At 68.1% G+C, this 19,093-nt stretch overlaps 2 protein-coding genes across 5 annotated transcripts; one reads left to right on the top strand and one right to left on the bottom strand.

Annotated features, from left to right (window-relative positions):
* On the top strand, positions 1-3,158 carry CIB1 (calcium and integrin binding 1). The gene is made up of 7 exons (XM_069798772.1): positions 1-124; positions 206-240; positions 824-926; positions 1,328-1,481; positions 1,763-1,881; positions 1,962-2,050; positions 2,334-3,158. The coding sequence occupies exons 1-7, from the start codon at positions 74-76 to the stop codon at positions 2,353-2,355; spliced, it is 573 nt and encodes a 190-aa protein (XP_069654873.1). The 5' UTR covers positions 1-73; the 3' UTR covers positions 2,356-3,158.
* Positions 3,159-4,839: 1,681 nt separating this feature from the next.
* Positions 4,840-17,881, bottom strand: SEMA4B (semaphorin 4B). Of its 4 annotated transcripts, none has more exons than XM_069798752.1 (15): positions 17,767-17,881; positions 12,885-13,069; positions 9,938-10,098; positions 9,516-9,578; positions 9,307-9,405; positions 9,051-9,162; positions 8,795-8,911; positions 8,519-8,676; positions 7,865-8,046; positions 7,560-7,710; positions 7,208-7,418; positions 7,005-7,120; positions 6,646-6,809; positions 6,467-6,561; positions 4,840-6,314 (listed from the first exon to the last, which is right to left on the bottom strand). In XM_069798752.1, exons 2-15 carry the CDS (start codon positions 12,985-12,987, stop codon positions 5,539-5,541), a joined length of 2,508 nt encoding a protein of 835 aa, XP_069654853.1. In that variant the 5' UTR covers positions 12,988-13,069; positions 17,767-17,881; the 3' UTR covers positions 4,840-5,538. The 4 variants fall into 4 exon arrangements, with proteins under 4 accessions (XP_069654853.1, XP_069654852.1, XP_069654855.1 ...); XM_069798751.1 differs by lacking the exon at positions 17,767-17,881 and adding an exon at positions 14,774-14,893; XM_069798754.1 differs by lacking the exon at positions 17,767-17,881 and adding an exon at positions 14,532-14,666.
* Between the last annotated feature and the right edge of the window lie 1,212 nt (positions 17,882-19,093).

Raw genomic sequence — 19,093 nt, 5'->3', positions numbered from 1 at the left:
CGCCCCGGGGCGAGGCGTTGCCTTGGGAGCGGCAGAGTGAGTGACGTGCGAGGCGGAAGCGGCGCGGGCCGCTATGGGGGGCTCGGCCAGCCTGCTGCCACGGGAGACGCTGGGCGAGTACCAGGTGCGGGGGCACCGGGAATGGGGGACGGGACGGGAACGGGGGGTGCCGCGGCCCCAGGGCTGACCTGCGCTCTCCCCGCAGGAGCTGACGTTCCTGAGCAAGCAGGAGATCCTGCTGTAAGTGCTACCGGGGGGCGCGGGCACGCGGCCCTGACTGCTGGGGCAGGGGTGCTGGCCCCGGGCCCCTCATACCTCCGGGGCCAGCCCGCTCCCCTCGGCCGCCATGAGGGGATTCGCCTCGGCCGTGGGGGCGCGGAAGGCCCCGGCCCCGGCCCCGCCGCCTCGACTTCCCTTCCCCTCGACGTCAGGCAGGAGACCGGAGGGGCCGCAACCGGAGCTTGGCCTTCTCCCACCGGCGGGGTTTCGGGGTGGGGGGGGAAGGTCTGCGGGTGCTGCGGGGCCAGCCCGGCGGCGGCTCTCTCCCCCTCGGAAGTGCCAGCCGTCTGGGTGGGCAGGCAGCAGGGCTGGCTTCTTTCCCCTCGCTGCTGGTCCTCAGGGTCCCGGGAGCAGGTGGGGGGGAGACACTGCCGTGGGGGGACCCCCCCGGGCCGGCTCCGCACACAGCTGGCAGGGAGCTGTGGGAAACGGGCCGTCCGCCTCGGTGCAGCGCTGGGCAGAGCTGCCTGCACTGCCCGTGTCCAGAGGGCTGCCTCCTGCGCCCCTCACGCCACAGAGCGTCTCTTGTTCTTGCCTCTTCAAGTGCCTACAAGAGGTTCAGTGAACTGCTGCCAAAGGAGGAGAGGGAGAATGCCTGCTCCGCACGGGTTCCCAAGAGCCAGATCCTGACGTTGCCAGAGCTGCGGGTAGGGTGCCTGGCAGCCAGCGGGACTCGCTGCTGCTCCCTAGGTCTGGACGTGTTTGGGCAGGGCCATGTTTACCCGCCGCGGTGCCAGTGCTCTGCCCTCGACGTGCTGCTCCAACAGTCACCTGGGGAAGCTGTTCACTTACCGCACGTCAGCTGTGCCAACAAACAGCTTCCTCATCCCTGCCCCGCCGTGGAGGAGCCCAGAGATCCCTGCTGCGTGAGGCTGCTGTCCTGGGGAGGCACAGGACTGGCACGGTCGTGCTGTGCACAACAGACCAGCGGCAGAGTGGGGTACCCACTCGTCCGCAGGGTTGGCACCAGCCTGTGGCCAGTCTCTACTGTTGAGGGAGACAGCCTGGCACTGCCCAGCCCTGCCCTGAGCCATTCCCGTGTTGGCAGGCAAACCCCTTCCAGCACCGGATCTGCCGGGTGTTCTCCACCTCAGATGACAGGGATGACAGCATGTCCTTTGAAGACTTCCTTGATATGCTGAGCGTCTTCAGCGACTCTGCTACCTCAGACATCAAATCCCACTATGCCTTCCGCATCTTTGGTAAGGCTGGGGGTGGATGCCATGTTCGGGGGTCCCTCCACCTCAAGGTGGGGGCAGGGATGAATCCATGTTCAGGAGGGCTGGCAGTGCCCTTAGAGCACCTACAGGGATGGCAGCTTTTGCGAACTGCTGGTTTGGTGCAATAATGTGCACCGAGAAGTGTGGCATGGAGCCTGCCGTGTCCTGAGGTCACCCAGGCCCTCTCCTCTCTGAGCATGGGTGCTCATGACTCTCTGGGGTCAGTGCAGCCCTGCCGAAACATAACTTTCCTCTCCCCACAGACTTTGATGATGATGGGACTCTGGACAGAAAGGACCTGGAGAAACTAGTGAACTGTCTGACGGGGCAAGGCGAGGAGTCCCGGCTGAGCAACACAGAGATGGAACAGCTCATCCGAAACGTGAGGACTGTCAGGCAGGGCACAGGCTGCTGCACAGTCCTGGCCACACAGCTCAGCACTCGCCTTTCCCTCCCCTCCAGATCCTGGAGGAGTCCGACATCGACAAGGATGGTACCATCAACCTCGCCGAGTTCCAGCACATTGTCTCCCGCTCCCCGGACTTTGCCAGGTATGGTGGTCTCCAGTGGCGCAGCTTGTCCTGGGGGGCCTGTCTGGGGGGTTCATCTGCCCCGATCACTGTGCTGGCATTGGGGCAGAGCTCTCGGTGGCAGTAAGGCAAGGCTACCCTGTACGAGGTCTCCCGTAACAGCAGAGGGAACTGGATTTCCTGCTAGCTCTGCAGAGAGCCTCTCCTGCACAGGGCAATGCTGCATCCCTGTAGCACTGGGCGCTCGCAAACCACTTGCGTGTGACCCAGTGAGAAGGTGCGGAACCTGCCATGTCTTTTGCAGCTCCTTCAAGATTGTCCTGTGAGAGCCCTGCAGCTCTCCAGCAGGACGGCTCCTCCGGCTGTTGCAGCTCTTCATGGTCGAAGACGTTTCTTCTTTCAGTGAGCAGCAGAGGCCCCCGCTCCTCACCAGCCTGGCAGTGCCACACAGTGCCTTAGGCAGGACACCCTCCTGCTCCCCATTCATGCCCGACAGGCGAGATGGCAGATGTCTCTGCAGCCTGCAGCGGTGGGGCCCTGGGAAGCTGCCTTGCTTGCAGCCACTCTGCTATCCCAGGATTGGATTTTAACTTCTTATGCAAACCAAGGGCAGCTCTGTGGGTGGGGGGAGGTGCACAGAGGTGGTCCTGGCTGGGGGCCACACTGCAGCAAGCACAGCTCCTCTCTGCCCTCAGTACCAATTCGTGCCTTCCACTAGCAGGCAGGGAGCTGCCTCCCCCCTCCAAGTCCCTGCCTGGCTCTCCCCTCTTCGCTGGGGGCGTCCCTGCTGCAACACGGATACATTTCTCTAAGCAATAACCCAAACGCGGATCTGTTTCTCTAAGCAATAACCCAAGTGGCACTGTAGATGTGCCATCCTGGCAGCAGAGCTGTCCTGCCACAGCTGCACAAGACGCCTTCCTCCCCTGACCAGCGCAGCACAGCCCTGCAGGCAGCCAGGCTGACCCTGCACTGCCTCGGCACTGACAATGCTTGGGGCCTGCTCTCTTTTTCCTCCTCTTTTCCTCTCTGCCCCCTCCTCTGGCTCAGGCTCAGCAGCTGCTCTGCCTCCCTTGGCCTCTTCCTCCCTCTGCTCCGGCAAGGACACAAATAAAGGGCTCTGGTTTCACCCTGTGCTCTGTGCCGCCTTTGTCTTGCCGTGGGGACGGCGGAGGGGGCTGCTCCGGCAGTGCTGCGGGACCCATGCCATGAGGGGTGCTGGGGACACAGCCTCCTGCCAGGCCCCTCTGCCTGCACGCCAGCCACAGCTCCAGGGGACGGGTCCCACGTCCTGCTCGGTGACAGCCCTTTCCGTGGGCCACCTCCCTCCTCCAAAACCGGGGATTGTTCTCAGCAGCACAAAGAGCTCAGCTCTCGAGCAAGAGCCACAAAGGGAAATCCAGGGCAGGCAAGCAGCTACCTTTGCTGCGGGCAGTGCCGGAGCCCTTTGTGTCTGTTCATCCATCAGGCTTTGGCCTGGCCCGCTGCCAGCCACAGGCAACAGCCCTGTCTGCGCTTTGCAGCGAGCCCCTGGCCAGCCCCACCACCCCAGCAGCGCTCCCACCATGCCGGCAAGCCTCCTGCCAGAGCCGCTCTGCAAGACCATGTCCGGGCTGCAGCAGCACCACATGCCAGGTGGGGCCAGCATCGTGCCTGGGGTCCGGCTCACCCTGCGGGAGCACCGGGGTGGAGCGGCTGATGGCCGTCTCGGGGTGCCGGCGCAGCTCTTTCTCACGTACCGGCTCCTTGCTCCCGGCGGTGCTGGCCCTTCCAGCTTGGTGCCCCACGGTGCTGATGGTATCTGCCCGCCACAGTCTGTGCCCCTGCGGCCCCGGGGGCCGTGTCTGCTGGCACAGCACCAGCCAACGCCTCCGGTGGCTTTTTTGATGTCCCAGAACAGGCTGGGCAGGAAGTTTGGTGTGCTGGTCCAGCCGGGAGCGAGGTAGTGCTGGTCCCTGGGGGAAAGCCTGCCCTGACACGCCAGCTTGGTGTGGAGCTCACCGCTTCCCCCAGCCCCATGCTCGTGCTGCTGATGCTTCCCAGGCATGAAGGTGCATGAGGACTCACGAGCAGTGGCATAGTGTAGGTCCTGGTCCTGGCCATCAGCTGTCATGGAGTCAGGTCCTGCTGGCAAAGCGGCTGGGGTCTGCCTGCAGCTGTGCAGGATGGGGATGCGGAGCTGCCTGCGCCCTGGGCTGGCAGTGGGGTCCCATGTGCAGCACAACACCATGGTCCCAGGGAAGCGGCCTGCCACAGCCCCAGGCACTCACTTTTCTTCCTCCTGGTCACCTCTGCCTTCCTCCACGTCTTGTGGTGCTGGGACGGCTTCACCCCATTTCTCTGCAGCCTCCCCACCTCCACCACTGTGGGGGCCACTCTGCCCCCACCAGACTGCCCACCGCAGCATGCACCTCCATGTACAGCCCCAAAACAGCTGAGTGCTGCCTGAGCTCGCTGCCATGGATGCATGACACCCTGACAGCGGGGTCGCAGGGACTCTCTCGCACCAGCCCTGGGCAGCATCACTGCATGGGTACACAGCCAGCGCCCTGTGGGGCCCTGTGTGCCCCAGCCCAATGCTTGGCCAAGCACATGGGGACACTGCAGACTGCAGGAAATCTGACCGCAAGCACAACCCTCCTGCCCTGTCTGTCCCCACCTGGGCAAGGAGCAGCCGGCCATGGGCAGGTTTTCCCCCCAACCACAGCGAGAGCCGGACACAGTTCCTTTCCACAGAGCCGCCAGGATGGTCCTGGCCACAGTTGGCCCCGGGAAGGTGCCCAGCCCTGCCACAGCTGCACACACATGTCTAAAGGAGACACTTGGACTTTATATAAAAACCACAAACGTTTCTGCACACGCACATGGGGACATGGGGGTGAGTCGCTGCCCAGCCTGGTGCAGGGCGAGCGCCGCTCCCCGTACCCTCCCCGGGACACGATTCACATTTTCGACGTATTAAAAACGAACCAAGCACAGACACACAGCACATCCCGCGGGGTTGCTGCACCGGCACCGCCCGGTCGCACACGTGGCTCTGGGTCCCACAGTGGGACATCACAGTGAGTCGGGGTGCGAGGGGGCTGCGGCTGCCCCCTCCTGCCCTCTGCATAGAGGGGGCTACGGCCCCACAGAGCTGTCAGAGCTGGGGGCCACACCAGCAGCCTGAGCTGGGCACCGTGTCCATCCCCGCAGCGGGAACACCGGGCTGGGGGAAAAGTCCCGCACGTCCCTGGAAGGCATGCAGCACCCCTCACACCTGGAGCTGCCAGCACCGTCCTGAGGAGCGGGGCCGGAGCAGCCAAGATGACACCCAGGGACCTCCTGGAGGAGCCAAGCCCCAATGGGACAAGGTGGGGCCAGCCCCAGCGGCTGGGTCGGTGCCACAGCAGGGCACGGGCTCCAGGCATGCACACACAGACAAGACGGACCCCAGCTGCAGAGCTGCGGTCCGGCGAGGCTCAGCAGAGCAGAGGCGGTCGTGGGCGAGGGCTCGGCTGTTGTCCCCGTCACACCACCGAGTCCTGGATCTCGGAGCCCAGGCGCACCCGGGGTCTTTGGCAGGCGGGAGACACCTCCACGAAGCTGTCCCGGATGTGGAGGGGCCTCTTCTCTGACTCGGAGAAGGCGCGTGGGGGGCCTGGGGGCTCATGCACAGGGGTGCTGACGATGTAGTTGTCCTGCAGAGCCTGGTAGCCCTTGTGCTCAGACGCCGCGTTGGGCAGGCTGCTGCCATTCAGGGGAAGGCTCTCCACCGGCTTGCGGGGCGGCTTCTGGTGCCGGCCAGGGTCACCGGGCTCCAGCAAGGCTTTCATGCCGTCACGGTGCCGGTGCAGGAGGAAGAGGGCCAGCACAAAGACAGCAGCGGCAAAGAGCACGCACATCACCAGGAACTCAGTCCAGTAGGTCTTGCCGTCCAACCGGGCTGCAGCACTGCCCACCGCTGAGGTGCTCCGGGACGTGCTGACAGTCTCCAGGGCGTCCCGGCCAGCAGCCACCTTCCTGTTGGGGTCCGGCAGCCCACGGGCTGGCTCCTGCACACTCACACAGTAGCTGGCCATCAGCTTGCGGAAGCCCTCCTCCAGCGACCAGCACTCATAGGTACCTGCCCGCTCGGGGCTGCCCACCAGGATGAGGGCCCCATCGGGCAGCACCAGGTAGGAGGCATTGACGGGCGCCCCATCGTGCAGCCAGCGCCGCGAGGCCAGGTTGGAGAGCAGCCGGCACGGCAGCGGCCGTACCGCATTGGGCGGCAGCTGGATCCGCTGGCATGAGGTGCCCGAGACTGCAGAGAGACAACCCATGGGGAAGTCAGCGAGGCTGTGGGGACCCCAGCGGTAGGTGCGAGGGTGATGGGGGGTGCCGAGCAGGAGCCTGGGGCTTGTGGCAGCCCCCAGGACACCCTGGGCTGGCATGGCAGCACCTGCAGGAGCTCACCTGGGGGCAGGAGGACACGGGGCCGGGGCTGGGAGGTGTTGGCCAGCTGGCAGAGCCGCTCCGTGTCAGCGTCCTCGATGTCCTGTGCCCAGAGCCTGGGGACAGAGAGGGGTCAGGGCAGCGGGGTGCTGTAGGGCGCTGTGGTGGGCAGGGGGATGGAGAGGGGGTGCAGCACTTACTGGGGGTGCGCTGGGGGGTGCAGGCTGGTCTTGCGGCAGGCACCCCGGCTCCAGGCACAGAAGGGGTCCCGCGCCAGCACGCACTCGCCGCAGCTGCGGTACAGGCTGCAGTTGGCGAAGGGCACCTGAGCCACCGCCGTGTAGGTGGCTGCATAGACCAGGCCCTATGGGAGGAGGCACAGCGGGGTCAGCGGGCAGCCACAGCCCCAGAGCCATGCAGCAGGGTCAGCCCCTGCACAGCTCTGCCCTCCCAGGCTCCCTGGCCCCCAGCCCACGAACAAGACCTGCCCAATGCAGGCTGAGCCCACAGCATCCCCCCGCCTTGCCCCAGCCCCAGTGCGCCTGTGCCCAGCTCCTGCCTGGTCCTGGTCCAGCAGCAGCTGGAGAACGGGCTGGCCAGCGGGGAAGAGGCGGATCTCCTCGATGATGTGCACCCCGTGGTTCACGCGCACAGCCTTGTGCAACCGTCCATCATCTGCAAACACAAGGGCTGTGCTAAATGGGGCCGGGGGTACACAGCACACCAGTACCCGCCCCATCGGCAGCCCGCAGCTGCACCCACCTGTGCCCAGGAAGAGGATGTCGTAGGTGCTGTGGAGGCCCTGTGCGCGGTGGACGCCGATCTGCTGGTACCGCAGGCGGCTCTGCAGCAGCAGCGGCTGGCTGCGCACGGGGCTGTCCATCAGGAAGTGGTCCTTGATGAAGTTCAGCACTCGGTCTGGCATCTGGAGGGATGAGTTGATCTTCAGGTGCCGCGTGTGGCTGGTGATGCACTGGGGAAAGAGGAAGGAGCTTGGCCAGGGCACGGGGCAGTGGGCGGGTGGGTGGCTGTGCTGTGGTAGCCGGCGGGACTGGGTGACTGTGAGGGGCTGCCCCACATCCTGCACTCGGGCAAGTACCGAGGAGGCACCTACCATGCCTGGTCGGGGCTCCGGCACGGGGCCGGTGTCCGTGTACCACTGCTGTGTCTCGCGGTTCACCTCCTTGTAGAGCCCGCCGAAGGCTCGCTGCACGCTGCGCATGGGGAAGGCGCACACGGCCGAGCTGCCCAGGCCACCCTTGTTCCTGGCAGGGGAGAGGCAAAGCCCATGGCAAGATCAGGCACCCTGGCTCCGCCGAGTCCCCTGCACCACCCCAGGAACCTGAGCGTGGCCCGCACCTCCATGACCACCCCACGGCACCACAGAGTGCTCTCCCGGGTCCCCCACCTGCCACTCACCACTGCGAGGTGAAGACCCCATAGAATAGCGTCTCCCTCCAGCGCAGCTCCCCTGGCGTGAGCACGAAGACATCCTGCAGCACGTTGAAGGGGAAGCCGTCCTCGGGGTGCGAGCAGAGCAGCTGTGCCTTCAGGAAGGTCGTCCATCGCCGCTGCAGCACGCGCTCCCCTCCCTGGTCCCCCTGCATGACACAGTGGGTCAGGGCACGATGCTATGGCCGCCCAGCAGTGGGGAGCCCCACGGGGCTGGGTGAGCGGAGCAGGGGTCTGTCCATCCATGCAGCAGTGCCAAGGCCCCAGTGGAGCAGCCCCGGTGTTGGGGAGGCACAAGCCAAGCAGTGTCTGAGGCGCCCAGGGGAAGGGAAACACGACCTGAGAGGAGGACAGGGCTTGTGTCCCCTCTGCCAAGGGGCAGAGGAGATGGGGAAGGGTTGCCGCCACCAATGGGGCTGGCAGGAGCAGCAGGCTCGAGCCACAGCCCCGGGGCGGGCACTTCAGAGCCTTAACTGCCCCAGAGGGGTCTCCCACAGGCGCTGGGGTGTCCAGGAACCTGGGGATGTAGACGTGCAGGGTGGGCCCACATCCCCCCCACCCCAGTGGTGAATGACATCCTGAGCACAACCCCCCACGCACACCCCCCCGCCCCGTGCCCACCTTGCACACACGCGCGATGCGGGAGACGATGGTGTTCTCAAAGTAGTCGAACTCCTTGCCCGTCTCGCTGAAGAAGAAGTAGACCTTGTCATCATCGCCTTCAGGGTTGCCGGCAGGCAGGCTCTCCCGCAGGTAGGCTGAGCCCACGAAGACTGGGTCTGGGGACACAGGCACCCTGAGCATCGCCCCGCTGCCGGGGCTGGCCCCCCCATCCCCACGCCTCCCCCATTGAGGGGGATGGGGACCCCGACCCGCCATGTCAGCCACAGCTCTTACCCTGCAGCCAGTTGAGGGAGTTCTCTGTCTTGAGGGCAATGCGGCTCTCCTGGCTGCGGTAGATGGTCGGCTCATTGCCCTGGAAGTTGCTGACAGTCCCGGCGTAGAGCTCGCCGTCTGCCAAAGAGACACTCCTGCTGGGACCCAGCACACGCCACCCGGCACAGCTCTGCTCCCCCGCTGGGGTCCATGCTGGCCTGGCCCCAGTTCAGCCCGGCTGCAGAGAGGGCGAGGGTCCCACAGCGGCGTGCCTTACCGACCATGACGGCTGTGGACCGGTACTCGGGGTCAAAGGGGCAACGTCCCTTCCCGTCCTCCAGCAGCACCTTCCCCGACACGTCCCGCTCCAGGCTGAAGTGCTGCACATTCTGCAATGGGACCGGGCTGTGAGCTGGCAGCACCGCTAGCGCCCGTCCCAGCACCCAGGACCCCCACTGCAGGGCCCCGATGGCGGAGGAGGAGCCGCATCCCCAGCGGGACCCCTGGACCCCGTCCCCACTCCCCGTGCTCACGATGTAGGCGCAGGCCGGGCTGAAGGCACAGGTCCCACAGGTGTAGAGGTGGGTGCTGTTCAGCTGCAGCAGCATCTTGATGTAGTTGTGACAGTCTCTCTGCAGGGGCGAGAGGACCTGGCTCAGCCCTCCTGCCCGTGTCCACCCCAGCACGGGGCACTGCCCACTCCTGCTGCAGCCCCCAGACGCCCACCAGCAGCAGGGCTCACCTGGGGGTCCTTGCCCTTGAACACGCACTGCCTCTTCTTCTCATCATCAGCACTCCACGGCAGCTGCAGAGAGGGGACAGTCACTGGGAGCCCCCCATCACCGGCTGGTCCCCACACACCACCTGCCTTGGGCTGGCAGAGCTCGCCCCCAGCATCAATGTCCTCCCCACCTCAATCACACTGGTGAGGCAGCCACTGACTGGGGCCAAGCACCCTGCTGCCTGGGATGGCCGGGACACCTGCCTCCACACTGTCCTGAGCGGCTCCCGAATGTGTGGCAGCTTACACAGAGCCCAGATGCTGCTGGGGAGGGGAACCCCTGCACCAGAGCTGGCTAGGTGCCCCCTTCCCTCCCCGAGGGCAGCCCAGCCCCAGGGGCTCTGTGGTCCTGCATGGGGCTCGGCCCCCATCCGCGGGCTCACCCTGCGAGCTGGTGCCCCGGGCTGGAAATGGCTGGTGTTGACGGCAATGAGCAGCTCACGCGCCCCCAAGTAGAGGGTGCCACCATCCGGGCTCAGTAGCAGGGCCGTGTAGTTGGACACGCCGGGCACCTCGAACCGCTGCACAACCCGCTCAGCCGAGTCTGGGGAGGCAGAGCGACAGGCATCAGCCTCGCGCAGTCCACGCGGGTCAGCACCCGACCCCCCGGGGCCCCCGCGCCACAGCTCGCTCCTGGCCCCTCTGCTCAGCACCACTGTCCCAGCCTCGCACCTTGGCCAAGCTGCCCACAGGAGCTGCCAGGGCTGGATCCGGCTCTCCCCACGCAGTCAGACACACGCAGCACTGCACCGCAGTGAACCGTGCACAGCCGCGATAGCGCCCAAGGGCAGCACCCCCGCTGCTGTGAGCACAAGCCACTGCCGGGATGCCACTGCCTTGTCCCGGCCCTGTCACAACAGCCCTGCCCAGCACTGGGCACCACAGCCAGGTCTGCACTCGCCTGGCCGCGCACAGCCCCCTGGGGCTCAGCCCTGCGGCGTGGGTGGCCCAGCCCAGCCCCGTGGGGACCCTGAGCTTGGGGCAGGGAGAGATGGGTGCCGGGACCAGCTGCCCACCCTGGCTCATGGGGCGGCCCGAGTGGCTGCCCGTGCTGGCCGCCAGGGCAGAGGCTGCAGGCTGAGTCACAGAGCGCCCGCGCACCCGTCCCGCGTGGGTGGCCTGGCCCCGGAAGCCCTTCCTCTCCCGCAGCCGCTCTGAATCAGATGGCCCGGCTGTGTCAGCGGGACACGTCGGGTTGACTCACACTGCCAACTCCCTCACCCCTGACACCCTGCGCCCCAGGGACGCCCCGACCTTCCCCAACCCCCTGCCCACTCCCGGATCCCTGCCAGGATGGCCCCGGGGCTCCTGTGAGCCCCCACTCGGTGCAAGCCACCGTGAGGGCTCAAGGTGCTGTGGTGCCGGACCCTGCTCCTCTTCCCCTCCCCGTTCGCTCCATGAGCCCCAGCTACCACTGGACGGGGTGGGCTGCATCTCCCCCGTCCCCAGGGGCTCAGCTGGCCCCTGGCCCAGCACCCACCCCTGCTCTCCTGCAGCAGCACAGAGGGAGGGATGCTGCCCCCCCCAGGGCATCCTCCTGCCAGGGGTCCTGTGTCCCAGCACCAGGGTCATGACACCCGCGGTGGGCAGAGCCCAGTGCAGGCAGCAGAGGGGCAGCGGGAGCCCCTGTACCCCACAGAGCTGTCCTAGCCCAGGGAGCTGCAGGAGCTGGTGCTGGCTGCCAGGGGACCTGTTAGGACAAGACCTGCTTCTTCCAGACAAACCTGCTGGAGGCACATCCAGCGCTTCCAGGGGAGCAGCTCGCCAGCTCCTCCCTCCCACCAACCACAAGCCCCATGCGGCCATGCTCCCAAGGAGGCACCACTGGGCGCACGCTGCCATCAGCAGAGCAGCCGGCCCGTCCCCCCTGCCCGGCTCCCTGTGGCAACACTGGGTGTCCAGGTAGGGACCCCCGGGGTACTGCCTGCAAGCTGCAGCCCCTGCAGCCAAAGCAGCCTCAGCAAGTGGGCAGAGCTCGGCCAGAACCGGTCTGTGCAGGCAGGGCCAGGCAGTGCGGCTTGACGCGGTGTGGCACAGCATGGCATGACGCCGAGCTGGGCTGTCCTACTGGCTCCTGGGCCTCCCGTCCAGCTTGGCGGGTCCCAGATTTGCTGGTGCCACCACAACCATGGCCGGCAGTCACGGGAGCACGTGGCGGGGCCACGTCCACACCGACGAACCGCAGCATGCTGAGCCAGGGAGTGCTCCCAGCTGCCTGCGCCTCTCTGCCAGAGCTGGCCCGGCCCAAACCACTGCACCCTCCCTGGCTGCCCAGCCAGCAGCCAGCACAGGACAGGCTCCGCTGGCCTGCAGCAGCTGGATTTAGCCATCTTCTCCTGGCAGAGCAGCCAGCCCAGACACATGTGGGCGGCCCCCACCATGCCACAGCCACAGCGCCAGACGATGGAGCTGGGCCCAGCAGCTGCCGGTGCCGAGCTCAAGCTGCTTGTGGAGTGTGTCCTGCTGCTCACCCACCCCATACCAGTTGCTGGGGGGGCTCTCTGCAGGGCAAGAGGGGTCTGCAGGCCAGACCCCCCATTTGCGAGGGGCTCTGCCTGGCTGAGCAGCCTCTTGGCTGTCCTTCCCCAGCCCCTGCCCCAGTGCAGCCCTGAACCCTGCTGGGGCCATGCTGCTGATGGGGGCTGCAGTGGGTCCTGGAGCAGCCTGGGGCCAGGCACAGCAGAGCAAGGGGCTGTGCAGAGCCCCAGGGATGCAGCTGAGAAGGGAGAGCGCCCGCAGGTACCTGGCTGCCCAAACGAGGATGAAACCGCACAGCAGAGCAGGCAGGCAGAGCCTCTGTGGCCAGCTCAGCCCATCCCACGTTTGCACAGGACATGGCTGCCACCGCTGCCCTGTGTGTGGGGACACGAGCACCCCTGGGTGTCCCAGACCCGCTCACACCCTCGCTGTGGGTCCTGATGCAGGGAAGCATGCCTCTTTGCTGCCCGCCTGCTGTGTGTGCAGCCCCGGGGCTCTGCCCTCGCTACTGCTGCGCCCCACTGCCCGGCGGGCCCCGCTGCCCCGCATCCCCCCACGTCCCCAGGGGAGCGCGGCTGCCCCAGCCCCAGCCCCATGGCGGGACACGAGCCCCGGCTTGCCGGGCTGGCTGGGAAGGTGTTGTGCAGCCTCAGCACCGCCGGCTGTCACAAGGCGTTTCCACGCGGGGCCGCCCCGTCCCGCGGCGTGGGGAGCCCGGGGGGGGGGGGGGGGGGGGAGCGGGTGTGCGGGGGACCGGGCGGGATGCTCAGGCGGCCCGGGGCGGGGGGAGACCCGCGGGAGTCCCCGGAGCCCCGCGGGGCAGACACTCACCGTGGGCCGGCGGACACTCACCGTAGGGCAAGCTGACCCGCGGGACGGGCTCCTGCGCCGCCGAGAGCAGCACCGCCGCCAGCACCGAGTGCGCCAGGACCGGCAGCGCCGGCCGCGCCGCCATCCCGGGCCGGGCCGGGCCGGGCCGGGCAGAGCCAGGCCGGGGCCTCCGCCGCCTCCCGCGAAGCCACCCGGGCGCTGCAGACCTGCGGGGAGAGAGGGGCTCAGCTCGGCTCGGCCCGGCCCGGCTCCGGCGCCGCCCCCGGCCCCGGGGCTGCCCGCCCGTTCGGGCACCGGGGCGGGACGGGGCGGGGCGGCAACGCGCGGAGCCCAGCCCAGCCGTACCGAGCCAGGCTGTACCGAGCCGTGCCGGTGCCCCGGGCGGGGCGGGCAGCTCGGAAGAGGGGGCGGCCGGTTCCCCGCTGGGACCGCCCCAGCCCCGCCCCGCCCCGCCCCGCCCCGGCGGGACCCGCTCCCGGGGCACCGCGGTCCCGTGGGGCACCCGGTGCTGCGAGCTTCCCCGCAGTGCCCTGCCCGGGGCAGGGGCTGTGCCCTGCTCCCGCCCGCCCGCCCAGTCCCAGCCAGCGGCAGCCGGTCACCGTCCGGAGGGGACGGCGCTTTGTCCGACGCACAAACAGCAGCCGCGGGTCTCCCCCGCACCCACACTTCCCTCCCTGCAGCAGGGAGAACCGGCTGGCCTGGGATCCCGGGGACGTCTGTCCCGGGAAAGGCTGGCCTGGGGATGTCTGTCCCAGAGATGTCTGTCCTGGGGACAGCTCGGCCCCCAAGGCTGCCGCCAGTGCCCGTGGCCGTGTGGGGAGCGCTGCTGCTCCCACAGCCCCTCAGCTTAAGCTATGCTCCATCTCCACTCTCTGCAGAGGCTCTCCCCGGCCATCTGGCCACCCTGCATGCAGCGGGCTCTGGTCTCTGCTGGGGGCTGTGGCCTCTGCCCCAGCACAGCTCAGCGCTCCCTGCCCTCCCTCAGGGAACAATGGGCTCCCACAGGACACAGCACCGCCAGGCAGCAGGATTCCTGTGCCAGCCCACCCCACGGGGCAAAGCTCGCCGGTACCGGTGTCCACACAGGGCAGCACCCAGGTACATGGGACACGTCCCTGCCAGCCCCAGTGCCCTGTCCCCAGGGGCTCCGGGACGAGCATGGTCCCGGTGGGGCCGCAGCATGGGCTGGGTGGCACAGGCTTGCCATCGAGCAGGCAGCGCTGGGTCCAACCCTCTGCCTGGGCCCATGGTGGGCTCTGCACCCCAGCCAGGGAGTGGGGGGAGTTCACAGCCCCCCGCCAGCAGCACATGCAGACCCCAGAGAACTGCCTGCTCGTCCAGCGGTTGCCGTGGCAACGCGTTATTAATGACAGCTGCTTATTTTGCCATGGCAACGGGGGGAAAAGGGTCTCTCCTCGCAGCAGGCAGCTCTCCTGGGGCTGGGGCTGCCCCACCACTGCCCTCCCCATGTGGGGCAGAGCTTCACGCTGTCCTGCTTGGCCAGCCCCAGCCCCGGTGCCCCAGGGCCATCGCCATCCCACTGGTGGGGCCCTCTGCGAGCCCCCTGCCTGGGAGAAGCGCTCCCCATGCTCCCGAGACGGCTGCACCCACGCTCCCATGTTCTGCCCGCTTGGCACTGCCAGATGGTGCCTGCTCCTCGGGCTGTACCTGGTACCCAGGGGCTGGGACTGCCGGTGGTGCCCCTGCCTCCCTCCTTGGCTCAGCTCCCTTCTTGCTCCCGCTGTGGTTGCTGGTGGCCGACGTCCCTTCCTGGGCCGAGGACAGCCTTGCCAGCTCCACCCCACCTCCTTATCAACACCCTTTGCCCAGGAAGTGCCACAGACGGGACAGGGCTCTGCCTCACGGAGCCTGGCACGTCACCCTGCCCTGGGGTGGGAGCAGACACTCACCCCTGCAGCCATGTTCCGCCCTCCCGATGGCACCCCGGGGGTCTCTGGGGGACTCTGGGCACCCGGCTATTGCCTGTGCGTGGCTGTGGCAGTGCCATGCCAACATCCCGGTGTGATGGCACGCAGGGAAGGGAACCCCCCACGGGGAGGCCAGCTGCTCTCAGGGCGGGCAGGGAGGGTGGGCAGGCTGCCCTGGCCCAGGCCGGGCAGCGAGCAAGCAGCGGAGTGAGGCCAGAGCCTGTGCCTTTAAAGGCGGGCTGCGAGGCGCTCCCCACCGCTGCTGGCAGCCAGGCCTGTTTACGACAAACTCCCATTTATCTCCTCCGCCTGCCCACGCAGCTTGCCAGCACGGGGCAGCGCCAGGGGCACCCTGCAGCACCCTGCCCTGCTCGCACACCCGCGCAGGCGCAGCGCCCAGCCGGACCGGCATGTGCGTGCCCTGTGCGGCTCTGCAGGTACCTGCACGCACAAGTGTGGCGGCCGTGCCGCCGTCCCAGCCTGCCCTCCGCCTGCAATAGCGGTTGGTGATGGGGAAACTGCTTGGGGTGCCGGGGCCCAGGCAGCACCAAAACCTGTGGCCTGGGGTCACCAGGCAGGCGGGGCGGTGGTTTCTGCACCAAATTCCCACGCCAGCACCCGCCACCCTGTTCCCGCGGGCGGCGGGTGCCTGGGAAGACGGCTGCGGAGCTGGGTGCCGCTGCCTGTGACGAGCAGGGCTGGGGCTGCGTGCGCCCTGCTGCTGCTGCTGCTGCCTGTGTGCTCACGCCTTCCTTCTGCAGCCTGCCCCAGCACGGGCAGCAGCGCAGGCAGCAGCACAGGCACGTCCCCCGCTCAGAGACCTGCACCCGGCTCGCACACAGCCTACGCGCCCGGGCTCTTCCTCCCGACCCACATCTCCTGGGGCTAGCACGCACGCCCCCGGCTTGGCTTTCTCCTAGAGGCTGCCAGACAACACCAGGCAGTCCCCCCGAGTCCCCCCCCTTACACCAGCGGCCTCCTCTCGGCCGCGCACACGCGCAGAGCGTGAGTGCGCTTGCACGCACACCTGCAGCCGCGCAGGCTCCCGGGCCGTGCTGATTCACGCACAGATGCTCCCAGACCCAGCTGCTCAGCGCCAGCAGCTCAGAGAACGCCGCGCGTCCCGCTGGAGCTGGGCTGCCTCTCACGGCACAGCCACGGTCGGCGCGTCAGGGAGCAGTATGGCACAGGCACGCCTGCTCTGCTTTGCTGCACCCCGGCAGCCAGCGGCCCCAGGAGAGAGGCCTTGCTCAGGACGAGGGAAAGGGGCAGGGGCTGGGGCAGCCTCCAGTCCGTGGCACAGGAGGGCAAAGCCCGGTGCTGGTCCCAGTGCAGGGCCTGGGGGGCATGGCCAGCCAGGCAGGTCACTGCAGGGCTCCCCACAGGGCCCAGGGGCCCCGGGGTATCCTCCCTGTCCCATGGGCACTGGCCGTGCCACCCTGCCCAAGCCAAGGGCCTCCCATGAGGCCACAGCCCTGCTCTCTGCCCCCCCTGCAGCCACATGAAGCCTGGTTGCCCCCATGCCCCCCCAGCCAGCTCTGACCCCACCGCCAGCATCTCCCAGCTGGGGTGCTGGTGCCTGTCCGATGGTGACACACAGCCAGCCCCATGCTGCCCCACAGCATCCCCTTCACCCTGGGCAGCGCATGCTGCGGGGGGCCCTGGACCCAGCCCACCATGCAAAACGCACCCATCCCATTGCTCCTATCACTCCCATCGCTCCCCGGCCCCACGTTCCTGTGCGACGTCGGGCTCAGCTCTGAGGACTATGGGGTATCCTCATGGCCCAACCTCTCCCCTCAGTGCCAGTGCCTGCATGCATCGGCACACACACTGCCTGCACGCGTACACTGCCTGCCCGGGAGGCCGCAGGACACACGGGGTGCTGCCCTGGGCCCCCACTGCTTGTCGGGCATGCCTGGCACAAGACAAGACAGACAGTGAGCACCCCTTGGAGGGCAGGGACATGGTGGGCTCTGAGCGCAGGCACTTCTGCACCGCGGGGTGTAGGAACTGGGGGGTCCTGGCTTGGGGATGTGTGACCCCTTCCCAGCCATCCCTGGCCCCACAGAGCCCAAATCAGTGTCAGTCTCCTTGGCCCTGCTCACCCTCAGCACCGTGGCACTCTCGTTGTGGTGCTGCCTGGGGGAGGAGGGGGTGCCAGACACCAAAAGCAGCCACAGGACCAGCTGGAGCAGACACTGTGGACCAGTGGGGAGACCCCGCAGCCCATGTGGCCCCAACTCTCCCTGCGTCCCCTAGCCAAAGGGCTACTTTGGCACCTAACAGCATTGCCAGGCACAGCGGCCACACACCTGGGATACAGAGTACATATGGATCCTGCGAGTGCTCAGGGCACATCCACACAGGCGGGACACGCTACACACACGCATGCCCCATACCTGACACTGAGTGTGCACACACACCTTCTTACGAGCAGCCCATAACACACATCCAGAGCACTGCGTGTGCACTTCCGTATCCTCAGCCAAGCACTGTGCGTAACACATGTAAACACACGCAGGGAGGCTTACGGGTTGTACACACCCAGGATGGCAAACACACACCTGGAAAACACCCCCACGGGGAACAGCCCCACACCGCGGGGCAGGCTGCCGTCCGTGCACCCACCCCGAATGCGCCTGCACCCTGCAAGCACACACGCACATGCACACGCAACACAGGCACACACACACTCACACGCACGCACCCCCAGGCCCTCCGCCACCCTCTCGGGGAGCCCCGTGCACGTGCACACACAGACCCTTGCACGGGCCCTGTGCACGCACACACACTGCACACCCCGGCGCACCCCTGCACACTCGCTGCACACGAACGCTCGCAGGCACCGTGCTCACACACACCCCCCCAACCCCCCCCGCCCGCAGCCGCCCGCGCACACCCCCTTGCACACACACACGCACCCCCCCCCCCGTCCTTCCCCGTACCCGGTGCGCCCCCCGCCCGCTGCTCACCGGCTCGGCGGCGGGTGCGGCGGGAGCCGCCGGCAGCGGGGGCGGCTCCGGGGTCCCCGCCCGCGGCGGGGCGCGGGGCGGCTCCGGGCGGCTCCGGCTGCTCCGCCCGCCGCTCGCAACAAAGGGCCGCCCCGCCCGGCCGCCCCCGCCGCCGCTCCGACTCGCGGTCCGCCACCGGCACCGGCACGGCTCCGGGTGTCTCGCCCGCCGCCCCCCCCCCCCCCCGGGGGGGGGGCGGTTGCTCGTTGCTCGAGGCGGGGGGGGGGCGGTCAGTCCCAGTTCTGGGGTGCGGGAGCTGGGGGGGGGGCCCTGGCTCAGCGCCGGGGGAGGGGGAGTCCCGGCGAGGGGCCGGCCGGGGTGATGCCGGCCCCGGGCTGGTGCTGGCCCATCCACGAGAGGATGCTGGTCCCCCCAGGCAAGGCTGGCCACCTGCCCCCCTGCCACCCGCAGTGCAGTGAGGGCCCCAGCAGTGCCCGGGAGCTGGCAGGGAGCATGGCTTTGGGGGGCAGCAGCATTTGCCGTGCCGGGGGCCCTTCCCGTGTGGGAGCCTGCAGGGAGGGGGGTCTTGCAGGGCAGGGGGGCGGCAGCCCCAGCAGCAGAGGTGTCCTTGCTGCGCAGCGGCTGCGGGGACACCCAGTGCATGTGCACGTGGCTCCAGGCGTCACCATGAGGTCCTCGTGGTGACACCCGGCTCCAGGCATTTTGGGGTAGCTCATGGCTCGGCATCTCGTGGTGACGCTCAGCTCCCTGTGGTTTGGGGTAGCCCATGGCTCCAGGTGTCCCTACGGTGACATGCTTGAAGCTGGAGGCTGCTGGCCAGGCATCAGTGGTGCGCATAGCTGCCAGGGTCTGCAGAGAGCCTGGGTGGGCGCGTCGCTCTCCTGGGGTGCCGGAGGAGCTGGGCAGCAGGAGCCGATGGCCCTGGGAGGCGCTGGCCAGTGCTCCGGCCCAGGGTGGGCAGGGTGGGAGGCAGCCATGCAGAGGGGTGAGCAGGGCAAGGGACTGTGCTGTGGGGGTGTGACGGGGCTGAGCTGGGCAGGACGCACAGCTGTGCTCCAGCGTGTGGGTCCAGCAGGCGGAGCCCCCCCAGCCCCAGAGCAGAGCTGCCAGCACAGCTGTGGCAGCAGTGCCAGCCTTCCCCCAGAGCCAGTGTCATGGGCACTGACCTGCTGGCCAGCGCTGGGCCAAGCAGGGGGCTCGGGGCCAGCCAGCTGTGGGCCCACACCCCCATTCCCAAAGTGTCCTTCCAGCCTGGCCATGCAGCGTGCAGTTTCCATCCCTTCTCCCGTGGCCGAGCGCTGCCATCTGCCTGCCTGGGCCACAGAGA

The sequence above is a fragment of the Haliaeetus albicilla genome, chromosome 12, assembly GCF_947461875.1.
Source record: "Haliaeetus albicilla chromosome 12, bHalAlb1.1, whole genome shotgun sequence".
NCBI classification, from domain to species: domain Eukaryota; kingdom Metazoa; phylum Chordata; class Aves; order Accipitriformes; family Accipitridae; genus Haliaeetus; species Haliaeetus albicilla.
This window is presented reverse-complemented; position numbering and strand designations above follow the sequence as displayed.

What these genes read in the sequence shown, in the direction of transcription:
- CIB1 (XM_069798772.1), top strand. Translation starts at nt 74, where the DNA reads ATGGGGGGCTCGGCCAGCCTGCTGCCACGGGAGACGCTGGGCGAGTAC. An exon ending in AGACGCTGGGCGAGTACCAG is followed by an intron (nt 125 to 205) that starts GTGCGGGGGCAC and finishes CTCTCCCCGCAG; the next exon opens with GAGCTGACGTTCCTGAGCAA. An exon ending in CGCTCCCCGGACTTTGCCAG is followed by an intron (nt 2,051 to 2,333) that starts GTATGGTGGTCT and finishes TGTCTTTTGCAG; the next exon opens with CTCCTTCAAGATTGTCCTGT.
- SEMA4B (XM_069798751.1), bottom strand. Translation starts at nt 14,871, where the DNA reads ATGGCACTGCCACAGCCACGCACAGGCAATAGCCGGGTGCCCAGAGTC. An exon ending in GGCGGAACATGGCTGCAGGG is followed by an intron (nt 13,070 to 14,773) that starts GTGAGTGTCTGC and finishes CTCTCCCCGCAG; the next exon opens with GTCTGCAGCGCCCGGGTGGC. An exon ending in CGGAGCCCCGACCAGGCATG is followed by an intron (nt 7,419 to 7,559) that starts GTAGGTGCCTCC and finishes CTCTTTCCCCAG; the next exon opens with TGCATCACCAGCCACACGCG.